General features: G+C 43.6%; 2 protein-coding genes across 6 annotated transcripts in view; both read left to right on the forward strand.

Annotated features, from left to right (window-relative positions):
- arhgap46a (Rho GTPase activating protein 46a) overlaps positions 1–16393 on the forward strand; it is a 32638-nt gene extending 16245 nt beyond the window's left edge. For 2 of the 3 annotated variants that reach the window (XM_017430588.3, XM_037975151.1), the window contains exons 3-10: positions 4812–6234; positions 8839–9505; positions 9739–9831; positions 11873–11946; positions 12232–12431; positions 13077–13168; positions 13255–13424; positions 14940–16393. In XM_017430588.3, the coding sequence (XP_017286077.1) occupies positions 4812–6234; positions 8839–9505; positions 9739–9831; positions 11873–11946; positions 12232–12431; positions 13077–13168; positions 13255–13424; positions 14940–15134 (2914 nt within the window). In that variant the 3' untranslated portion in view covers positions 15135–16393. The remainder of the gene's footprint in view (positions 1–4811; positions 6235–8838; positions 9506–9738; positions 9832–11872; positions 11947–12231; positions 12432–13076; positions 13169–13254; positions 13425–14939) is intronic. The other variant, XM_017430590.3, reaches the window with a different exon arrangement.
- Positions 16394–18302: 1909 nt separating this feature from the next.
- The window catches only part of phf20a (PHD finger protein 20, a), a 14459-nt gene continuing 8062 nt past the window's right edge, over positions 18303–24699 (forward strand). The window contains exons 1-8 of one of the 3 annotated variants that reach the window (XM_017430596.3): positions 18303–18458; positions 20488–20594; positions 22280–22451; positions 22644–22728; positions 23064–23140; positions 23248–23866; positions 23983–24033; positions 24116–24385. In XM_017430596.3, coding sequence (XP_017286085.1) covers positions 20512–20594; positions 22280–22451; positions 22644–22728; positions 23064–23140; positions 23248–23866; positions 23983–24033; positions 24116–24385 — 1357 coding nt within the window. In that variant the 5' untranslated portion in view covers positions 18303–18458; positions 20488–20511. Of the gene's footprint in view, positions 18459–18965; positions 19080–20487; positions 20595–22279; positions 22452–22643; positions 22729–23063; positions 23141–23247; positions 23867–23982; positions 24034–24115; positions 24386–24699 lie in introns of those variants that run through there. The other 2 variants (XM_017430595.3, XM_017430597.3) reach the window with 2 other exon arrangements.

Here is a 24699-nt window from a genome sequence, read left to right on the forward strand (position 1 = left end):
TCCTCAAACATGCTTGTGACTAACAGGCTGTGAGCCATACGGGAGAAATCAGTAGTAGTAGGGTTTATTTAGGAAATACGGCTGACTTTTAAGGCCAGATAAAGTTTTTAATGAATCACACATTCTGTTCATGTTTACAGCATGAGCAGAAGTCTTTTAGGCCTTTTATCTGCCACTACTCTGGGGAGATAGCCACAACATTTTTACACACGCTGGAAGGACTTTTATCTCAACGCTCCTGGTGTGGTAAGCTTGTTTTTCAGATCTTTATAGATCCTGTTTTAAATTTTTTTCTTCTTCTTTTTTCCATTTACAAAAAAAACCCTACTTGTTGAACTTTAGACCTTTTTTGCCTTTGGTCTGGATGAAGATGTTTTTGTGTTTTTTTTTTAAACAATTCTTCGGTCTTCTTTTTTTTTCTTTCTTTCTTTTCTGTATTTCACATAATTGGAAAGTTTGTCGTCTTTGGGAACTTTATTACAGACTTGGAGTTTTACTGAAGCAGTGTGTCCACAACCTCCATTGTTTTATTTCAACTTTTATTCCACCCCTCTTTTTACAGTTAGCCTCTGTCTGTTTTTTGTGGTGTGAGAAGATTTCATGAAGTATCAGTGGCACCAGATTTGAACTGGCCCGAGGCATGCAGCTTTGTCTCCATCAGCTGACACACACTTTCAGACACGGTGGGGTTTTTGCGCCCTACAGTGCTGCTCTTTTTCTGTTATTTTGCATATCTGACCCTGTTCTTGAGAGCAGAGACTGACTGCAGTATCCGTACTATTACTGGACGTGGATAAAGAGCAGCAGATAAACTTTCAGATTTCCAGAGACGGGTCTCTGTGGAATCCGGTTGGGTTTGGTTTCCCCCCCCCCGGTCCCCTCTAGAGAGCGCGTCCTACTGGCTGTCCTTTGACCCAGCCCGGCACTCCTCACAGGCTGCGGGAGCCACAGACCGACACAGCTGCTAGGCATCTCGTCTCAGCGGAGGGAGGTGTGTCAGTTCAGCTGCTGTGGGACAGCTGGCTCTCTGGAGGTGTCTTACAGCAACGAGAGCGCCGCCAGCCTCACTTTAAACTTAAAAAAAAAAAAAAAAGTCCCGCCCAAAATATGATTCGAACTGTTCAAAAACAAAAGGAAAAAAGTCAACTTTGAACTCTGGCCAAGTGGATTTATCATTAACCTTAGTGGTTCCTCTGTCCAAAGTTTCCTTCCTCTACACAGATTGTAGTTATCTCATTTGTCTGTACTCTGAGGTGTTTGTGCAGCAGTAGCTTGGTCTGTATGACCTCATTTCCTCTTTCTGTTCAGCCAATGTTAATAATAACCTGTTTTTATAACCTACGTTTCACAGGGATTTTATTTTGGAATTTCCAAATTCATATCTCTGTTCTTTAAAGCAAGTCATGTAATGGGATTACAATAAGTGTTATTCTGAGCAGAAAAACAAAATGCTGACATCGAGTGAAAGTATGCTGCTTGTAGTAGCATTTAATGAGTTATTGAGACAAATCGACCTCTGAGAATACTCTGAGAAAAGTGACAGAGGGGGTTGGACCGTGTGTGTGTGGATCCAAGGCAGCGCAGCAGCTGAAAGTAATTGAGATTTGCTGACCGTGAAGTTGATTTGTTGCTTCAGAAGCCAATCAGATTACTTCATGTGTGTTCCCTGAGGGCCTCAAACTTTTTTGGATTCCCCTATTTCTTTATGTTCCCGAAGGACTTTCAGGCTAGTTTCAGCCTTTGAATGAGAGAATTTGTAAATACACGTTGTGGGTATAACCACGTGTTTTTAATTGTGTGTTAAACTGAAAATCATCCACCTGCAAACAGTGGGACTTATTACTCTCCCAATTAGAATGATGGTATCTTTTCTAACTTCTGTGATAAATAGTTGTGGATAATCCCACCCTTCAGCCCACATTCAGCTAACACCTGCTAGCAGGCAACACGCCCTTTCTAAACAACTTTCTTTGTGGTTAGAATGACGCCCGGGCTTGTTGGGCCTTACGCAACCTGGACGTTGCCCGATCGGTTCGAGGTCAAAGATGGCTCTTTCTCTGCTCTTTCCTTGATCTCCATTGCTGTCATTGAAGGAGGCGTCTCCATGACGATGGCACAGCCGTGCATTGTGTGAGACTCCCCTCACCGCCACAAAGGCCGCTGAATGAACCCTGAGGAATTCCTGTCTTCCCGCTCATTCCTGTGCTGCACTCTCCCACGATGAATCTCCACCCCTTCTCACTTACACACGCTCACACCATCCTCTCTCATTTCTGTTGCTCCTTCACACCCCCACATTAAAGCCACCAGCTCCAAACTACTTTCTGATGAAGTTTCTCATCATTGTGCTGTCTTGGTTTCTCTTTTAATTTTAGAATTTGCAATCAGACATTCTGCTGACCTCTGTTTTACTGGTAATAAGTGTTTTGTTTAATGTAATTACAAGGCTCGAGTGCAGATTGAAGACACTGTACTCTTTTAATGTAAGAGTGAATTTATAATAAGGATGATCATTCTAAAGTCTGTGCAGACATCCAGATTGTTGCTTTAGGGGGTGATCATGCCAGAGCCTGGCTGCAGCTGTAGAACAATAAAGACAAAGCTTTCCAAAAAGCCATTTGGTGGCACTGTAAGCTGAACTGAGTTATGCCTTTAATGCTCGTTTAGTGTCCATTTTCAGTCCTCAGATGTTATGATCTTATAATGACTTTTGTGGCTGAATTTAACATTGGCACAGAAAATAGGAACCAGGCAACATTTTTCAACACTCACTGTCATATTTTTGAAGATAAAGGATCCAAAGATCTGCTTGAAACCGAGGACCTAAAATATTTTTTATGGCTGAAGTAAAACATATTTAAAGCCCTGTGTGAGCTCGTTCAGTCTGAATGCAGCGTGTGAACATTGCATTAAGCATTTCCTGTTTGTACTGAATACGGGGAAGGCCTCTCTTCAACCCTCCAGAGGGTCTCTGCATACAGGAAGTAGTGGTCACTTCTTTGTCAGGGTCAGTCGTGTCCATCAAGTTTTTCCCTCGCTCAACCAGAATATTAAAAGGCACATTCATGTTTTATTCAAAGGGTGGTTAAATGAGTCTTAGAGATGGGGGGTTTATTCGTGGAAAGTCTTTATGTGAAACCCAGTTATGTGAACAGTCTCTGTGTTTCATGTCAGCTGTGCATCACCTGCCGAGGCGGCCCCTCTTCCTGTTTGATAAAAACCAGAGTGAGAAAACACTGTTTCAAAGAGGTTTTACATGTTTTACAGCTGTCGCCGCTCCACCGACCACCCTGTGTACCCATACACACTCACACTGGCTTGTAACAACTAAACAGTGGTGGTTTGTCAGAGCTTGTCTTCACACGTGCCTGTCTGTGGGTGTGTTAAATGGTAGTAAATCGTCTTGATTGCTTTTGGTGAGGCAGGGGCTGTGTGGCGACATCAGAGGTTGGGGCACCGTGTTCGGGACCCAGCTGTTTATAGGCCGTGTCTGGATGGATGACTCTGTGGCACTGTGTGAGGATGAGCGTGTGTTTACGTTCAAACGGCTGAGGCAGCGTGACTCACTCTGCGGGAAAGGGATCCTGATGAAATGAGCAGGTGACGGAGGACTAAGGGAAGTTTGCCGTTGATGTGAGGGACCTCTGGGGAATAGTTTCAGCATTGTTCCAGAGAGACGGAGGAGGGGGGGGATCACTCCACCTCCTTCTCTCCTCCCTCCCCATCCTCTTCCTGTCGTTACAGCCCAACTGTAAAGTCCCACAGCTCGTTGAGAAGGAAAGCCCTAAAACACAATATTTTTTTCCTCTCTGCGTTGTTCCATTTGTTTGGATTTACCAAGATCATCATCTTTTATATAGTTACCTTCTGTACTGAAAGCTAAGTTAGAGGTGGAGGGGGGTAAGTCCGCTTGGCCTTACTTTAAAGACATTTGCCTTTCTGACCTTTTGAGTAAACAAGAAAGTAGATTGATCTTGTAAATTCGGATCCGTTTCACGTGTTTCTCCAGATTGACGCCATCTGCGTTCATCCGTACATGCTGTAATGCCAGCTTGAGACGCAGAAGTTGGCCTAAGAAGGCATGTTTTTTTGATCAGTTGAGGAATGGGGTTGCAGAAGAAGATTATAAGGCGACAGCAGAGTTCAGGGCAGCAGACCAGAGCAGCGTGACCAGATTGATGGCAGATTGTTTTTTGTTGCTGGGATTAGCGGCGAGCACTTGGCTTTGATGTTTGCCTGGTCGCTCAACTTAAAGAGGAAGAATAACTCTTTGGACTTGCATGAAAACCTCATCTGTAACACACTGCAGCTCTGAACTTCATTCAAATCATTGTGGCCTGCTGGTTTGCCCTTTTTTTTTTTTATTCAGAGATTTGATGGGCAGATGTTGAATCATTTTTGTACAATTACTCAAATATTTTGATGAACAAGCCCAGTACGCTCAGCAGACATATGAGTCACACCTGTTTAGAAGAACTGTGGATAGATGTTTTGTGCAGTCACTTGGTATTTTTAGGCACTTGATTTGCACAACACACACACACACACACACACAGGAGTTATTGTCTTGTGGCTTTGACAGGGCTCTTTTGACTGCCAGACTAAAAATGGAGTTGGGTCTTTAGAGGTTAGTGAAATGTTTGGAAAAGAATTTATGGATTGCTGGAGTATTTCCCAGACCTGTCATGCTAGCAATAATCATATATAATGATGGTGCTTTTATGGTACTGTTTGTTGACTTTTGAGTGTTTATTTAGATTTTAGATACACTTTATTGCTTTGACCAAAGTCGTATCTCATTTCTTTTTCAGGGATGCTTCTCAAAGATGGCAGCCAGTACCTGGCTCTAAAGCAGCCATGTTGGTGAAGGTGAACAGCATGAACCGTAGCCAGCCCAATCCAGCATTGCAGCAGCAACTCCAGCCGTCTGCACAGAGCAAAGCCAGTGCTTTCACGCTGCACAACTCCTGCGACAAGACCCAAGGAGGACACATGAGCTCCAGTCAGGCATTTAAAACAGCCCCTTCTGGCAAAATGGCTGGCGATCCACGTCAGGCTCATCTAAGAAAAGCCAGCAATGGCAGCTTTTGTCTGGTGACTTCAGAAGGAAGCTACCCCAGTCCACTCCTTCACAGGTCACATACCTGCACCCCACGTCCAGTCTCTCCTCATTATGGTCGCACTGCCCCAATCTACGATGAGCCAGTTTCAGACTCTCCAATTTATGACGAACCCCCCACAGACATGGAGATAGAGGGGGCACACCTGTACAATGGACAACCTCTGTCTCGCTCGACACCGACCCAAAGCCTCCAAAAGCCTAAACTCCTCCAGCACCCTGGTTCATCTCATTCCAGACATAGGAGGAATCCTTCATCGGACTACAGCCCAGCTGGTCTGGAGTGCATCAAACACATGGTCAACGTGGACCCTAAACAGGGTCACCCCTCTACCTCTCCTGTGCCCACCCGAGCCTCTTCCCCTTCCTCCAGGCAGGACCCAGTCTTGACCCAATCACAGGCACATCCCCAGCCCCAAGGCCACTCTTTGCAGCAGTCTCGAAGCCAGGTGAGAGACAGAGAGCCAGGAACCCCAGGCCCGAGTTCACTGGACAAAAAACAAACCTGGAGAATCCTGGAGGCCACTGTGCAGCGTGCCATGGAGGCACGACACAGCAGGCAGAGCAGCCAGGCCTCACAGGAATTCCCCTCCTCAACCCCACAAGCCACAGCCAACTACCAGGACTCTGGTTACTCCACTGGCCCTTCTCCGAGCTTGAGACGCAAGACCAGGAGAAGGGTGGTGGCCGGCGGAGGGGCAGGAGGCAGGCCGGGGTCAGTAGGCAGCAGCGGGGAGCTGTGTGCCCTCAATGAGAGACTTATGGCAGAAATGAGGGAGGTGGTAAGTCGCTCCAACACCATGAGGGAAGTTAGGGCAGGGCTGGACCCAGAAATGGGGGATAGGACTGTGGTGCCTCGGACACGCTCCCCTGCGGACTCTCTCAGGTGGTATGGAGGAGGAGGGGGTTCAGCAGGCAGGTGTCCATCACGAGAGGATGTCAGTGGGGCTGCTCGGTCACTGAAGGGTACGGGTAACTACGGTAACCCTGCCCTAACCCCTTTGGAAATACCAGGGAGACAGAAAAGGACCTATGAAAAGGTTGACACTTTGGAGATGAGCGTAAACAGCCAAGCCAGCCTGTCGTCACCTGAAACTCCAGGACCACCCTCCCAGGTAACCTCCTGTTATGCTTATTTATTGCTGTGTGCATAAACAGTAAAAGGTTGTTATAATAGTGTACTTTATTGTCCAATGAAAAGATGAAATACATCTCTGTTTTAGGGTGTAACCGCAGTAACTGTTCACTAGATTACCTTCGTTTGAGCTGGTAAACCTCTGACTACTGACTATCAGATTAGAGAAGCAGTCACTTTCAAATGAGGCCTAGTCGTGCTTAAATAAAACATTTTTATGTTTTAGGTTGGGGTTTTTTTCTCTGTGCTTTTGTAATAGAACTAGTTCTCACAAGCAGAATTTGATTGTTTGGCTGAAAAGAAATGCACCTTTTGATTTGATTAAATCAAACTGGATTATTTTAAAACAACTCAGCCAGCACTGTAGATTTGGTTATTTCCAGTTTAAGCTGACTCTTAAGTTCTGTTACTTTCTAATCTTCAGACTCTGTCTTGCGTCAGAATCCAGCCTTGCATGATTGTGTTTTCAGTGATTTGACTCTGCCCCTGTAATGACTATCTGACGCAACGAAGATACTCGAACGTCTGTTTGAAAACAACACAAATCATTTTGTGATTATAGTCTTTTACAGTCTGTTTATTGTATTCAAGTTCCTTTTTAAATGCGCTTTCTGTTAATCTGGTGGCACCAGAACAAGTGCTTTTCTAAAACCATTTCCAAATGCAGTTTCCCTAGCTGGGACTTATCACCATTTATGTGTTTAACTCGACACAATGACAAATGGGCCTACACAGCAGAGGTGGGCAGCAGTTTATTCTGTGGGTTAGCAGGTTAGACATATGGATTGTTGCCTACTCTTTTCCCAGGGTCACTCTCTCAGTTATTAGTGTTTACTTCTAAGCTTTTCAGTGCTTTTTTTTTTATTTTTGCCAGGCTTTCTGCAAAATCAATGCAACAGTACATCTAACAATGTTTCATGCTACCTAAACAAAATGAACTTCAAAGAAAAGTAAAATTTAAGGTACAGTCTTTTTGCGGCAGAGGAAAAAGGATCCAGTGTTCCCAAGTGAAGTGGGAAGAAAAAAAGTTTCCTTGAACAACTCTTTTTAAAAATAATCAAAAAACTTGAGTAAAAATTTAGTTAAGAGACATGTAAGCATGTAGAAACAACACCCTCCTTTATATGCTAGTATGTATTGTTATGTTAATGTGAAATGTTTTAAGAAAATTGACTATATTTGATGTCACTTGATTGTCTGATCCTGGGTAAAAATCCAAAATATCAAAAGCACACCATCTGATTTTTCTCAGGTATAAGTGAGTAGAGCTGTGAAGAACAGAAGTAGTCTTAGTCTGATTGACTGAATACTGTTGCTTCAACAGAACACAAGAACATCAATGTTATGTTTGTCATTTCTGAAACTGGCCTAAATATTCTCAAGACATTAGATCACAAGTGGGATGAGTGCTGTGGACTACGATGGCAGCAGTCCCAGCAATAGCTGTCATCCTCTTACCACCGTCCATCTGCCTTGCACTGTAGGCACTGTAAAGCTCATATGCCAGATTTATACTTGGGTAGCAAGGCCCATGCCAGGCCAGGAGACTCAGGACATCACCTCCCTTGGTCAGGAAGGAGGGCTGCTGTGGCCCATATGGCCTAGGTTTGCCTGGGTTGTGAGGAGGAGGAAGGATGGTGGGCTGAACAGTTCAACTGGGGCTATAGCTTGTAAGAAAGTGGCAAAAGAGCAATGAGAGGGCCCCCCTGAGTATCTGCTGGAATGTTCTTATTAATTAATAGATTATTATGTTCAGTGTGTCATTTTAATGTTCTTTTCTAAGTTTTAAAAGATAACTTTCCACTGTCTCAGAAATCAGAATTCACAGTACAGCGTAATTATCCCCACGTGCTGCAAAGCTGTCAGCTTAGAAACTCAGCTGTGTCACTCTTAAAAAGAATAACACCCCCCCCCCCTAAAAAAAAAAAAAAAAAAAAAAAAACAAATGGTGGACTTTTGGCAAATCCAAACCTCAGCTTTGACACAGATGATTGAGAAACCAAAACCTGAGATGCCGTTTGTCTGGCACTCATCGTTTCATACTACCCAGTGGCTCATTGAAAAGACATATTAATGTTTTTTATGTTCCTGTAGTAAACTTGGGCTTGGACTTTTGCCTTGTGGTTTGTGTTATTTCTGGCTGCATGTTGAGCACATTGGGGTTGCTGGCTGTCTCTGTTAATGGAGCTGGGGTGCTCCTTAAAGTCACGAGAGGTCTTGGTTAGAGCGAAGCTTTGGTTTTGTCCTGGAGGTGAGCCTGATGTGGGGAGGGAGGGAGTAAGAACTTCCGTGCCACTGTGTGCCCAGCGACTCCCGGGGCCAGGGTTCAGGAGGATTTAGGGAGGAATTTTCCTCTTGTTACACTGCTGGTTTTAGAAAAGTAATGTGCCGATCTTGCTACACTTTCCCCTTGAGTCCCAGCACTGCAGAGCAGAGAATACTCCAGCTCTTAATGTGACCCAGAGAAAATTGCTGCTGAACACACAATTTGTGTTTGTGCTTGCCCTCCCCCTCTACATCCTCTTTAAGTTTATTCTCCTTCGTTCTCTTCTTCTCGGTTATGTGTCCACTCCTCCTTCGGCAGGTGGACACCTTGGAGCTGCAGTCTCAGTTGGAGAGCAGGAAGAAAGGCATGGTGGATGGACGAACGGCTTCACTGGGTCCACACCGCTCCTCCAACCATGACAATCGAGAAGGAGATGATGGTACAGGAAGTAGAGGAGGAGGATCCTCCTACCAGCTCTCCTACGCCACCCTGCGGCAACCTCCGCCTCCTGACATGGGCATGGAAGACTGGGCCAGCAAGCATCTCAACATGCACACCCAAGGACTGTTCCGGCGCCGCGTATCCATCGCCAACATGCTGTCCTGGAACCGCGGCTCCATCAAAAAGCCCATGCTGGTCACCAGCAACCGCGCCATCAGAAAGGAGGCCTGTGAGATGTTCAAGCTGGTACAGGCCTACATGGGAGACAGGCCTTCGCGGCTCGACCGCCGTCACTGCGCCCTGCTCATCGTCACCAAGTGCTGGGACATGCCGGGGCTGCGGGACGAGCTGTACGTGCAGCTGGTGAGGCAAACCACGGGCAACGCCAGCCCCAGAAGCTTGGGGGCGGGTTGGGAGCTCATGGCTGTCAGTTTGGCCTTCTTCGCCCCGTCACCCAAGTTCCGCTGCTACCTGGAAGGCTACATCCAGAGACACACAGAGCCCAACAGCGACAAGAAATGTGAGTCTCAGACTGAGCTACAGGGTGGGTCACCTTTCTTTCATTCTGCACCTGCCTGTTTGTCTGATCACCTGTGTTTTTTGTTGGAAGGGATGACTTCTTTTTATAAAATTCCCATTTTCTCTTTCCTGTCATATTTTCTTGTTGAATTGTTTTCTTGGTCTGTTGTAGCACATCATTACCTCAATAAAAATGGCTTCTGATTCCTCCTGATTAGTGTGTATTTAACCTCTGTTATCTTCTGTTTTTTTTAATAGTGACACAGTTTATACTGGAACAGCAGGAACTGAAACTGAAGAAGAACTCAAAGTCCAGAAAGAAGCGAAAACAAAACACAGAAGAGGAAGAAGGTACAATTCTAACCTTTTACTTATTGTAAAAATATGCCAGAAATGTTGTTTTAACAACAACAGCTCCTTGGTATCCTAGTATCGCTTGTACAAGTTTATCTGTTGGTTCGAGCTTTAAATAGGTTGAGGAGTGACTCAGTCCCACATATGTTTTTGTACTCTCATCAGGACTCGTCTCTAGTCTTTAAACAGTGCAAACCATTACAAATCAAACGTATTGCTCCCTGTAGAGTGACCACTGTGAGTGGGATGGAAAATTCATGGCTGTGTAGTTTGTCAGATGAGTGCATGCTGATGTACTGGCACGCACAATGAATGGGTTTCACAGAAAGTTAAGCAGAAGGGGGGGGGGGGAGTAGGATGAGAATTTCAGAAGGTTCTGTTCATGCACAACGGACCACACTGTGAATCATGCTGGCATTCGTTCTTGTGTCAGACTGCCATTTAAGAGAACAGCTACTCATTAACATGTGCCTTCATTAGAGCAGACCACACTGTCAGCTCTCAGATGATGTCACCGGGGAGGAAACCAGTCACAGCGCCGCGGCAGTGCCCTTACAGATCAGTGACTCAGGATCACGGAGGAAAATGCTTCAGCTGACTGAAAAGTTCAAGAGTGAATCGGCTGAACATTTCAAAGATGACATTGAACAAAGAAAATACAATGCCAGCTGCTGTTTGCTTGACAGACGTACGACCTTGAAGATGGATATTTCATCAAAGCAGAGCAACAAGTAGTGATGAGGTCTGGCCTGATTGATGCTTAGAAACTTCTCTGAGCCTGGAGTGGACTGCATTCAGCCGTCCCATAAACAACAAAAACGTCTCGGAGGTTGACTCCTTCACGTCATCTTTTAATAGCTCAGTGTTTTAGTCGTTAAGTTTAGCTTCAGCCTGCGTGCAGACAGGTGTCATGTCGCTCTCAGCCTGGTTCGGTACACTCGGCCTCCTAATGAGCTCGTATTTCTCCCAGGCTTTGGTTGCTCAGTTGTTGCTGCTTTCACTGGATCAAAAGTGTTGTAAATATAGACCACCGGTAGGGTTCAAACCATTCTTCTCACTTCAGTGCTGGGGCTCTGCACGCCTTTCTTTTCTCTGTTGGGAAAAGAACGCTGGTCTTTGCCAAGATCAAGAGCAAAATATTGGTCCGATCGGTCTAATTAGTTACAATCGTAGTCAGACGTTTGTCACATTAGCTGCAGTTGCACACCAGCATAGAAGTCACCTGTTTGCTATAAATCCGAGTGTTTTGACTGCAGGGAACATGCGGGTAAGTGTTTGTTTGTTACTTTATGAATCCCTTCAGTAGGTTTCTCCTCCTGGGTCTGGCTTGATACAGTGAAGATTCCAGGAAGAGGAAAACACCCCACAGGAGTGTCATGTTTGTCTCAAGTTACCGCAGAGATGAAATATGGGAATGATCTCATAAACTTGAACGCCTCGGCTTTTTGTTTGAGAGGTGTAGGTGGAGAGGATTTTCTGGGAACAATTTTTCCAGGACAGATCAGATTCTTCACTGCCTTAAGGCTCTTTAAGATGTATCTTGTCTTGAGTAAAACAATTCTTTGAATTGACTTATTTTCCAAAATAGGTCTTGGCTCTCCGGAAGCTGCTTACAGCAGGTAGCAGTCAGGCCACCTCCTGGGGCTTCTTATGCTCCTCCGGAGGCCTTTAAGTCTGTGTGCTGATGAATCACCTGCGTGTTGGATGTGTGGGCTGGATCCTGCCGCTGAAGCTTTTGTTCCTCGGCAGTAAATCTTCACTCAGCCTGACAGTTTAGCCGGGTCTGCTCTAATCTCCATATGCCGGAATCGCACCGTCAACATGTCTCTCTAGTTACGGCTGCCTGCCTCTTATTTGACATCTGTGGGAAATAAATTAAAAAAAAACATTGCCGTTCCTGTTTGTGGGAAAGAATTCAGATAATTTATTATTTTGTGCTTTCAGTAATGACTGATGCTTAAGGGATGTTGAAGGATATAACATGGGTTTGTGTATTGTCTTCTTTGGTCCTGAATTTGCTTTTTCTGCCATCTCAAAGGGCTTCCTATCAGCACATACGCCAAGTTCTGCCATCGGAAGCTGCTGAAGGTGGCAATCACTGGAGGCAAAAAGGTAAGTAAGAGAAAATAAAATAATATATATATATATATATATATATATATATATATATAATTACTTCTATATGATGTTAGTAGAATATGAGTTTGAGGGTTTTGAATCTCGAGTGAGTCACGCTGGGGGAGACGTAATTGTAGGTTTGCTGACACAGTCACAGGTAGAGACGTAAACACAGATCCAGTCATAGCAATGCAGCTGCAGACACAGCCATGATTAGTAACATTATCCCTGACATACTGGGGTAGTAAATCTTCACCTGCTTACCTGTCCCCCCGCCAGGGTCTGCGTAAGCCCACCTTGGAGGAGATCGACCACAGCAGACGGGCCATCATCACGCCCTCCCTCTTTGGCAGCTCTCTTGAGGAAGTGATGGAAAGGCAAAGTGAGCTCTTCCCAGACAGGAAACTGCCCTGGGTGCAGGTTCAGCTGTCCCAGTACGTTCTGGCTCTGGGCGGGGCTCAAACGGAGGGCATCTTCAGGTAAGACAGACCCAGACCGACTCAGCTTAAAACACGCCTCGACTCGAGATAGAAGTGCAGTCTAGCAAATTAAAAGGGGATCTCACAAAGTATATACATATGCTTTTATTGTACGCATATTCTGAATAAACAAATGTGTGGGTGCGTGTGTGGTCTTCTGTTTCCCTTTATTTCTGTGTAAGCTTCCCCTGTGTACAGTACACAAAGCAGACAGAACAAACACAGCCCTGCTTTGCTCCTGAGAGCAGCACTGTTTAATTTGATACTTTGTGATATGTGTTTACATTTCAGCTTAAGTCTACAAGCATGTGGGAGCCTCTCAACAGTGTGTTTGTGTAGGGTTTTTCTCCAGCAGATTTAGCTCTGTAGCTTCTCGACTTGTTTAGGAAATCGTTCCTTTTCTGCAAACGTACTGTAAAACTCCTTATCTACGTCGGTACTTGACCGAAGAGAGTGTTTTTTGGTTATATGTTCATTTGGAGATTGTTTTTATTTCAAACAGAAGTACCACCAACAGAAAACTGAGCTCTTTCAGGCACCGGTCCTGCCCGAGTAGTGGATTCAGACATGAGGCGTGGAGTCTGTGATGGAAGTAGAGCTCCCTCTTGTGGCCACTCAGTGTAATGCTCACTGTTCTGTTTTCAGAGTGCCTGGAGACATCGACGAAGTGAACGCACTGAAGCTCCAAGTGGACCAGTGGAGGATTCCAGAGAATCTGTCTGATCCAAACGTACCCGGTATGATAAGTTAAGTTTTTAAGGCGTTTTCTTTAAGCGTAGAAATTTGAATACACACATTAACAGAATGTCTCCTTTTCAATAAGCCTCTTTGATGAAACTGTGGTATCGTGAGCTGGAGGAGCCCCTCATCCCCATGAATTTCTACAAGCAGTGCATCAGTAACTGTGACGACCCGGTGGCAGCCATCGCCGTGGTCCAGTCTCTGCCTGAGCTCAACAGGCTGGTTCTGTTCTACTTCATCCACTTCCTGCAGGTAACCAACATGACTCCCTCACACCGTCTTCCATTATGCACTCGTTTTGATTTAAAATACCATATGAACTCTGAGCTGAGGACAAATTTCTGAAGACAGTTACGTGTCGTTGTGCGGCAGAGACCACAGATGTGCCTCACTTTTCATTTTAAAGGTACACATGTCCAGATTCAGAATCAATGTGATGAGTTGGACAAGTGTTGTAAAACATATACTTGAATTTTAATATTGACATAATATACATTTGGGATGTACCTTTAAACTGTTTTATAAAGAAACTTGTCAAATCTGAATCATAGTATATTATAGCAGAATTTAAGGCAATTATGAGTGTATTAACGCAATTTAAGGCAAGGCTGTTCATCTAATCCCCTCATAAACTAAAAAACAGTAACATAATCATTTAAAAGCTTAAACTTTGTTTTAACAAACATAGCACTATAAAACACTCATACCACTTATCTTCTGTAAACATGCCAATAAGCAGTAGGTTTTAAGCATGTCAAATCATAATATTAATATAATATTAAATGATATACCTCTTGGTTTGACCTAGGCAAAGGTAGCAGATTAGGCACGGGCAAATTATTTAAACTTTGCATATTAGTACTTTATTGAAGCGTTGTCGGTTGCTATCTCCATAATTGAAGGGCTCATGAGTTGACAGCTGGAGAGACTTTATTGTTGTATCACAGCTCAGTCTGGTAATCTGATCTCTCTACAATAATGTAGAAATGTAACATAAATGTCTTTTGTATTAGAGCCCAAAATAGTTGTATTACTGCTAAAAAAAAAGTGCATTTACTGCAACAAATGTCAACTTTTTCTGTGACTAAGGTTCATCTTCTTACTTTCTATGATTTAAATACTTTTTTCTGTATGCAATAATTCTCCTTATAGACAATTAGCACCAAAGGTTTATTTAGTACATCAGAAACATTTTCAGGAACAGTGATTCAGATGGATCCAAGCTAAGCTAACTAAACTATCCATCCATCCATTTTCTTTACCCGCTTCTCCTTTCCGGGTCGCAGGGAGCTGGTTTCTATCTCCAGCAGTCACTGTGTGAGAGGCGGGGGACACCCAGGACAGGTCACAGTCCAACACAGGGACACATGGAGACAAACAACCAGTCACGCTCTGACTCCCACCTAGGGCCAAATTTAGAGTTACCAATTAACCTAACGTGCTTGTTTTTGGTATGTGGGAGGAAACAAAACCCTTACAAAATATACAAAACATTCAATATTAAACTGGGTAATCAATAATTCTTTAGGTTGTTTGTTGTACTGCTACTCTGGGTCATATATCAAATAGTGGAAAAAATCTTTACTCAAAAATTTAAGGCTTTTTTTTTTCCATCGGTGCTGCAAGACTAATTTCCCCTGCCTCAACATTGAGCTGAATGTGACTCATATGAGTTATTGCAGGTCAAAGGTCAGCCTGTAAACAACCAGAGCAGGAGCTTAGCCTTCCTCATTCCTTTTCCTGTCCTTTCACCCTGTCTGCCTGCAGGTGTTCGCTCAGCCATCCAACGTCGCCATAACCAAGATGGACGTGAACAACCTGGCCATGGTGATGGCTCCCAACTGCCTCCGGTGTCAGTCCGACGACCCGCGGGTCATCTTCGAGAACACCCGCAAGGAGATGTCCTTCCTTAGGATGCTCATCGTTCACCTGGACACCAGTTTCATCGAGGGTGTGGTGTAGACACTGTTAACGCTCAAAGCGCACAGATCCGTTCTCTTGTTTCCAATCAAGCATAAAACACTGTCCCTGTTTAGGCCACACTGGAACCTGTCATGGTGATAAATTACTCCTCGTACGAGACAAGGGGGTAAAAAGCTCGGACTTTAGGCCATGTGCTCTTCTGTCTTCTTACTGGGAGATGAGATGTTTTACTTTTAAGTTTTACTGTTTCTTTTTTTTTGATACTGAGATCCAGCGACTGTTCTCTAGCCTGTGAAAACAGGTTAACCCTTTATGTCTCAGTAAAGGGACGTTGCTATGGTTACATTTAACATTTTGGTTGCGAAAGGCGAGACTGTCACGTCGGAAATATTCTCTTGCAATAGAAAAAATGTTCTTTGAAGCAGTGTTGACGGTTTCTCCAGCTTTTTGATTTTATGCAAGTGTGTTTGAGTGTGTGGTTGTCAGTGTGAACAAACGGGCTCCTTTTATTGTATAAAAGAATCAAAACGTGAAACTTAAAATAACTTGTAATTGTCTTAAAGCTTGCCTGTGCTGTTTGTAATGATGGCCGGTTTTCTCATACTTTATTGTATGTGAATTTTTATTTCAAAGCACAACTTGCAGGATCTACTAAAAGCTCTGGTGAACAATGGCAGTTTTGGGTGATTTTAAATATTTGTTTGTATTTGTTTTCTGTTTTTAAATCCTCTGACGTCAACAGGAGTGTTTGCTCAGTTTAAGTTGTAATAATGTGGGAGGCTGATTATTCAACTTATTGTTCTCTTTCTCTGTTATCTCTAATTATTTGGGTTGGAGTACTTGTCTTTTTGTTTATTTGTGCTCAGGTTTGTAAAAATAAGAAAAAAGGTTTCGGTGTAAATGGGCCCTGTCATAGACTAACAACTCGTTTAGGTTTACATAAACACCTTTTTGTGAGAATTGTTCAGCTGTCGGGCACTAGAAGCATGTAAATTGAGCTTTTGGTGTTTCCTGTTGTAAATAAAATCTGTGTGTAACATACTAACATTCAATAAGTATATTCTAATGATCCAGTTTAAAGGTGAGCGTCTGTTGCTGTAAGGAGCAATAAAAATATATGTACAGGGAGGGCAGGGACTGTAATTAACTGTTTTTTTTTCTGCTGTAACTTCTTGCTATTTGAACAAAAAACAACAACATTCAAACCACTTCCCACCTACATGCGCCCGTGTGTGTTGGCAGATGTCTCGTTTCCTCTGGAATCGCTGACCACAAATAAAAGTTTGTTCATTAGTTGGCAAGTTGTCTTGTTTATTTTAAATGGAGGTGTAAGGACAGGATATGAGAAACAAACATGGACAAATTAAAAGACCAAGGAATCCTTAAAGGAATGCATATCACCCGCCGAGTTTTAAACTAAAACGATCTCCTGTTGAGAAATGAAGGTTTAGCTGCTTTGGTCAAACCTTGAAAATAAAATGCGTGTGAATGACTCTCAGCTACTACCACGTCAAATTTCAGCTCAATGTCTGTACAACTGGCCATCTCTGTGTTCGCTAAGGTTGATTAGCTGTGGCGGCCATCTTGAATTGGGATGACTTCAAAGGTTACTCTGTGGTAGATGTACATCCAGTGATTGCTTTCTGGAAGTTTCATTACAGTTTGTCCACTGGTTCATGAGAGATTTTAGCAACAGACACAAATATGGGCAAAAACATTATCATCTGTCTAAAAATAACAGGTAAGTCTTGAAGAAAAACTTGTACTCATGAACAATAAACACATCTGACTTCAGTGTGTAACATGAAAATTACGAAAAAAATCATATTTTAAAAGTTAAGACACTGAGTAGGTTTTATTAAGTTTTTATTTTGAGATCAGTTGAAATCATTGCAGTTAGTTTTAAAGTCACAATATGAATTGTGTAAATGGATGACTTTTTGACAGTGTTTACAGGTTTTCTGATTCACACACAGGCCTCTTATCTAGCCTGTCCTTGTTCTGACACATCATCCTCTCATCTAATCTCTGTGTTTGTCAGTCTGGGTCTAATGCTCAAACTGCTATCTGCTTCACACGTCACTTTGTGGGGATCATTTTAAAAGCTGGCCAGGACAGGGTGAATTTAAAGAAAACAGCTATGTGGGAACAAAGCCAAAGGCCAGCATCTTTTCTTAAATGCATTTGGTGACTTAGAAAATGAAAATAGTGTTTATTTCAGCTCATAACTTCAAAAAACACTGGCCATTTGTTCAGAGAACATACAGTATACGCAGCCTGTCTGGATTTGACATCACTTGTGGTTATATGATTGTATCCATCCATCTTCTACTGCTAATCAGTGGTTGGGTCGCTGAGGCAACAGGTTAGAGAAACCTAGCCACACACTTCTGCTCCGCCAGAGAGGAAACACAATGCCTCCAATGAACGGTTCAAAGAGTTGAGTTGAAAGGCAAAGCTCTCAATTTACATGTCCATCTACGTCCCAACCCTCACCTGTGGTCACGAGGTTTGGATCATGACAGGAAGAACGAGATCCCAGATTCAAGCGGCTGAAATGAGCTTCTTTCGTACGGTGGCTGGGCTCAGCCTTAGAGAGAAGGTGAGGAGCTGCATCATCCGGGTGGAGCTCCTCTGCACAGAAAGGAGTCAGTTGAGGTGGTTCATGTATTTGATCAGGATGCCTCCTAGACACCTCCCTTTGGAGCTTTTCTGGGCATGAGAAGATATCCAGACGCAGAACCAGGACAATCTAGAGCAGGGGTAGACAACTCTGGTCCTCGAGGGTCACCGTCCTGCATGTTTTACTTGTTCCTCTGCTCCAACACACCTGACTGAATCAATGAGTGATTAACAGGCTTCTTTACTGATTTATTTGTTCTGACTATTTAGGAAACATTCTCAGTTATTTAATTTCATTAAAATCTCCCATCAATAACTGTAGGCAGGATTTTTTAAATTACTTCAAATACTTTTGTTTGTTGCACTGAAATGCATTTTAATGGAACTGGGATTTGAAGTAAGTACTGGTGACTTTTTTCAGTGAAGCAAAATTATTATTTTATTTTTCGACACTACGAGAACAGTAAATAACTGCGAAGAACAGCTTATTTTTTTTAAAGAAGTAGAAACTGTTTTATCTTACATTTCTAAGACAACTTGTTATTGACGAACACAAGTGATTGTGTCTGTTGGACGCGCATGCGCAGTTCGGTCCTACATTGCCCGCGCCGGCGGTGAACAACTGAGAGAAATTCAACTGCGTGGTCCAGAGCAGACAGGCGGAGGCGGCGGTATCTGCGCATTTAAAGGATTACGCTGCATATTTTTCACTCGGCCTGATAAAGAGTGACTGGAAAACAGGTAAGATCCCCAGAGCCTGTCCGCAGGCAGCATTTCCGAGTTGTTACGCGGTGAGCGAGGCCCGCTCGGTGTTTGCATCAACGTCTAAGACGGCGTGATGCCGCGTGTTTGTCGGCGTTTAGAGTTCAAAACAAACGTGACGAAGTAGGTGACTAAATGCTCGCGGGGTTCACTCTTTAGCTCGTTTTGTTCATTTACCCGCTAGGCTGTAGCTCCCTACTTGTGTTTAATGCTTGGTTACTCTAAATGTGTGCTACGTCCCTCAGTTTGAGAAGTTTGCTGCCTGCGTTTCCACGCCGCTCGGTCACAGTAGGAAAAGTACGGAGAGGTAGGCCTAGCGCGAGGCCACAGAGAGCCCCCGCCTTTGAGTGACATCCGCGCATCCAATCAAATGCGAGCACCCGCCCCACACCACCGTGGTTCGACCAATCACGTTGGTCCGAGCCACGGACGCAGGGTTCGGCGCCTCTCGCTCTACGCCCTGTGGTTATAAAACACCGGACAATAAAGAGGTGGAAGTGATCAACAATAGGTTCCCTGGAATGTAATATATGTCGTGTTTTCTGCTAAAACGCGACTCAGACCTGCCAGTGTATGTACTGTGTTTGGCTGGAAAAATGGGTGCGTATGAGGCCTGTTTAACATAATAATATTAAAAAATATCGCTATGAAAGCATTTCCCTGTAGCCTCTCCGTTCAACTTTAAAATACGATTCTTAATAATATTAATAATAATAACAGACCTAATTGAATTCTGGCATCATAAACTCGATTTGCGCCTTTCTTGTCTGGCTGTCATGTTTGGCTCGTGTCTTTAGGTAATAAAAAAAAAACAACCCAAGACTAATTGTTAAATGTCGCGTTTTTCCTCGGCTCGCGCTTCCATTTAATCCTTGTACTTTAGTCGCGGCTCGCGGGGCGATCGTGGCCACAGCCTTTTGTCTTCCGCGTGAAGCGGTCCGCGCAGAAAACACGTGGGCCGAAGCGGAGCGTGGGCACATCCGGTCCGCAGGTGTAGAGCCTCAGACATGGCGACCCGAGCCCGGCGGCCGCATCCCGGACAAAGTAAGACGCTGTGATCAGATCATGTTCAGACCGCCGAGGTGCCAGCTCCTCTGGGCTGAATGCATGACAGGAGGAGCGGGGAAGGGGTGATGCTGTGTTGGCTTCTTCTTCTTCTTGTCTTTTTTTCCCCTCCTTAACGAATCAAAGGGCTGACTTCATTCACCAGGGCCTTCATTGCAGATACAGCAGCAAACCTCTGTGTAGGAGCCAGGTTAGGCAGGGTGTTTTGTTAGATCACTGCAGAATGATTTTGATGCATAATAGCCTCCGGGTGGCTGCTTTGAGTGAGCAGATAGGCTGAGGTCTTTGATTATTTGACGTCTTTTTTTTTAGCCTTATCATTAAGTACATGGCTTAAAGGGTTTTTGTCATGTTGGTAATCTTGATGGGGGGCCTTGGTAGTATCTGTGAGGTCTCTTCTACCACATATGCTCATTTGAATATCTTACTACTCAACATTTGCTATTGGCTACACATTCACCACCATTCCAGGGGCATGGCTCACCTCTAAAATGTCAGTTTTCACTCCAGTACCATGCTGTACCATGTTACTACATGTGTAATCTGTGGTACTACATGTGTTACTACATGTGCAAATGTCAGTTTCCACTCCAGCACCACGCTGTACCATGTTACCACACGTGTAATCTGTGGCTTGCTTGCAGAGGAACGCACTCCCCCCCCCATCCTGGACAGCATTAGCATTCCACTGTTGCAAAGGGAGGTGTCTTACTTCCTCTTCTCAGTGATAAATGAGTCACTTGGATTCAAAGTGCTGGTCTCTTTCTGTCCAGTGATCTGTAAACTGACAGAATATTGAATTTAAAAGTAATAATTATCAGTGAAACCTTGCCAGTCACATGTGTTGTTCTTTGTCAGACACACTCGTCTCTTTATGGCGTTACCAAGGTTAAACAAGTCTAGTTTTTCATTAGTGTGTGTTCTGGTTTGTGTGTATGCACAGGGAGGGAGCCTTGATGTGGGCAGTATGAGTAAGACGCCCCCTAACAGAAGAGGGATAACATTTGAGGTGGGAGCTCAGCTTGAAGCCAGAGACAGCCTCAAAAACTGGTGAGTCATGGCCTCGCTCATTCCTCTCCATCCACATTCTGTTTTACTTCCCTCATTTCCTCACGTAAATATTCATCCCTTTTTTTTTTCCTTTTCTGGGTGTTGGTTAGGTGCCGATAATTAGTAGGAAAAGAATATTTGGATATTCACTGGTTCAGTCTTTTTGCGAGAAAACTGTTAATTTATGATTGTAAACCCTGAAGTATCAATGAACTGATCTAGTGTTAAGGAAAGTAATTGGTAATTATTTGTACTTCTATATTTTATTCTTTTTAATGGTTCTAATACATATAATATGCAGCAAAAATATCCTGTTGATGCTACAGAATGTCAATTAGTTAATTAGACCCCCTTACACTGCATGACGGCCCCTTTACGTTCTCTGCGACCTGTTAGATGTGTAGTCAGTCACGACACTCAGCATCTCCCCTCGACTGTTAGGAAAAACTATCTAAAAAGACAAATTTTCCCTTTTAGTTTCACTGAACTCTGAGTGTTTGCAACCAGCGACCAATGCAACTTTGCACGACCTGTTTTTAACAATCATAGCCTATTTAGTGTGCGTGGCTCTCAAAACTGTATTTTAACCCTCGCTGGAACAAAACTACCTTCCTTGCCTACATCATATGCACTTTGGCCTGCTTTGTACCCACCTTGGCAGCCACCCCCATATTTATGATTGAATGTTCTGAATTAAATTGTTGAAAAAGGATGAGTCAGATTTGAACCAGTTTTTCATTAAATGTTGTTAGATCTGGGCATGTTTTCTGTCAGGTGAGCTCCCACGCAGGTGTTAAACTTCAGCTCTAGTGCTCTTCAGATGGGTTGGTGAGAAAATCTGTCACACTAACTTTTTTTTTTAAACTTGTTCAAAATTCGGGCAACAAGACTACGTGCCTCTGCGACTCAGGCGAGGACATAGAGAACCCCGCAAATGTTTCGAGGTATTTCAGTGACTCCCTCGCAAATGTTTTTCGCTAACTAGTCACCTGCAGGTGCAGCATATCAAGATACTGGCTTTAGTACTTGCCAAATTGATTTTCTACATGCCTGAGATGCTTGCCTGCACCCTCACCGTGCTCTGTGGGCCCTCTCATATTGCATCAGAATCCAACTATGTGCCTTAAAATCCAACTATGTTAACATTGTCAGCCGCCATGGATATTAGCTCTACTTTAGGTTGTTTCCATGACCTTATCACAATCATGGTTGTAGCCTAAGTATAATACCAGCATGGGCAATCCTGCTTTAAATCCTTGATGACCAAGCCACCCCTGCATGTGCCAGCCCAACATCATGCATACAGCACAACGATAAACCACCATGACCTTTTAAGACATGCTCAGAAGTGGCTTGGGCCTAAAACACTCTCATATGTAATGAGGAGCCCAGTGAGTTATTGATAAACACCAAAATGCCTCACCAAGATCCTGACAAGTCCATCCAGGATCTGACTTTTATTTCTTTTTCTCAAAGAGTAATTTAAAAAAATTCATTACACTACAGTAATGTGTAAGCCTTTGAGTAAACTTGTCCTAAATGCCGTAGTTGTTTCATATGTGTGTTTCTGAGTTTAGTTTACTTTCCAGAGATTTGCCAGTTTTATTGTATGTTCAAGAAAAAAAAGATGAACTAGAACCTCCTGTTCTCTTCCCAATCCCATATTGTTTAATTTCCTCAAATAGGTATGCTGCCAACATAGAGAAGATTGACTATGAGGATGAGAAAGTATTAATCCATTATCGTCAGTGGAGCCATCGCTATGATGAGTGGTTTGACTGGACCAGTCCTTATCTGAGACCCGTAGAGAGAATCCAGCTGAGGAGGCAAGGCCTGAATGACGACTCCTCTCCACCTGTAAGCTAACACAGCTGTTTATTCTTATTTTTGTCTGTTGCATAGAAAAATGAATTCTGAAAGTAGACGTTTGATAACTTAATTTTAACGAAGATACATTGACAGTGCTTTCTTTGTTGGCTCCTAACAGCTCTACTTATAAAAGTTTCTTGCCTGCAGTATGTACTGAGATCAGATGTTCTTCTCCTGCAGGGCTTTCACATAAATGACAAGGTTTTGGCCAGCTGGTCCGACTGCCGTTTCTACCCTGCTAAGGTCATTTCAGTCAATAAAGATGGTAGGTAGCGTTTAAATTTTAGAAGATGATTATTCATCTATAATTTGTGTTTTTATTACGTGGCTCAATAGTGTTTAAGATATTTTGACAATAAATCCTAAGCATTTAAGCTGTGCGATGGTTTGAAATATCAAATTGGCTGTTTGGTTTTCAGGAAAAACAAATGTGGATTTTGACAGCACAGTGTAACCTTTTTTTGTTATTGGCAATGGATGGATGAAATTGTCAAACTACAGTAGTTAGAAGCACAGTCATTTGAGAGCCTCTATGTGACAGTCGTACTTTATGTGCAAAACATAACTTGTAACGTTTTTCTCTGTTTTGTCTGTTTTTAGCGTCCTACACAGTGAAATTCTATGACGGCGTCATTCAGACAGTGAAGGGAATGCATGTGAAGCCTTTTATTAAAGAGGTACCGTTTAGTTTTATGGATATATTCAACTATCTGGTTATTGCGGTTTCTTCCTGTTCACTCTTTTTTTTAATTTATTCAAAATGTCCTCCATTTTGTGCTTAAAGAGAGGTGGTTCTGGAGGGAGATCTCGGTCCTCGGACAAGAGTATGGTAAAGAGGATTCCAAGTCGTAGGGACAGACGGCCTCATGAGAACGGGGGTCCCAAAACCAAGCGAGCCAGACGCAGCACCTCAGACCAGGAAGAGGACAGCAACAGTGAAGACGAGGAGCGGGAAGAGGAGATGGTAAATAACAAAAGCCAGAAAGCAAATGGTGTGCTAGAGGCTGCACATGTTAAGCAGGAGGAGGACCTCTCTGATGATGCTGAGCAGAACGATCCTGACGCAGAAAAAAGGACAGGACTCACAAACGGCGTGAAGGTTGAAAAAGATGACGAGCAAAATGAAGAAACTTGTCATGAAGAAACTTGTCATGAAGACACTTGTCGCCATGTAAATGGAGACGTGAAGAAGGAGGAGGTGGAATCAGAACAGAGTGGAGTAAAACCATTTTCAGAGTCGCCCAAGCCATACACAGAGATGCAGAGTCAGGCCTCGGAGCAAACGGAGCAGGAGTCTGCCGCTGCAGCACCCACAGAAACCAACGGTGATGAACAGAAGCCTTGTGTCCAATCGGAGAGCGTTCAGCCGGCAGCAGACGTACCCCCTCCTCAGCCTGTGAAACGTGAGTATTCATCAAGTAAACTGGGGTATTACATGTCATGAATGGAGTATACTGTGTGTTAATGTAGACATCTTCAAGACTTAAAAGGTTTCTTTCTTATATTTTCTTCTTGATAGCGGTTAGGAAGCAGGGCTTCCACAACCCCAACAGGTTCAGCAGAGAACCACGTAAGTGTGCTTTGAAATGTAGCGCTCATCTCTGACAGCTTTATGCACTTTGTTTTAAACACTCACTCTCATGTTGTTTTAGTGTACAGAGTTATCAAAAACCAGCCTCCTCCGGTCCTGTCTATTAATCTCGACCACAACCCGTTCAAGTGTAGCGCTCCAGGCTGCACCAAGTCATTCCGTAAAGCCAAGCTCCTGCATTACCATATGAAATATTACCACGGCGAAGAACAGCCCCCAGAAGGACAGCACAGCCCCACCAGGAGCGTCCAGACCAGGGCTTCTGAGAGACAGTCCACAGCTGCTGGTCTGGATGGCTCAAAGAGAAGACGCACCATCTCCGCCACTATGCGTGAGTTTGACTTTGGCTCAGCGGTGAAATGGCAGCCGAAAAGTTATTTAATAAACTGTCAGCTGTAGGCATAGGCTATATACTGGTTTCAAGGTTTCAGTGTTAAAAGGTCTAGATTAGGGCTGCAACTAACGATAATTTCAATAATCGATTAATCGGGCGATTATTTTCTCGATTAATCGGTCGTCTTGGAATTCATTCATTCATTCAGTCATTCATTTTGGCCCACATAAAAAAAGTTATCTGTATGTAAAGGAGTAGGTTGATATAAAACTTTTACTACTTTCTTATTTTTAAATAAATCAATATAAATT

Source organism: Kryptolebias marmoratus, linkage group LG4 (assembly GCF_001649575.2).
Source record: "Kryptolebias marmoratus isolate JLee-2015 linkage group LG4, ASM164957v2, whole genome shotgun sequence".
NCBI lineage: Eukaryota > Metazoa > Chordata > Actinopteri > Cyprinodontiformes > Rivulidae > Kryptolebias > Kryptolebias marmoratus.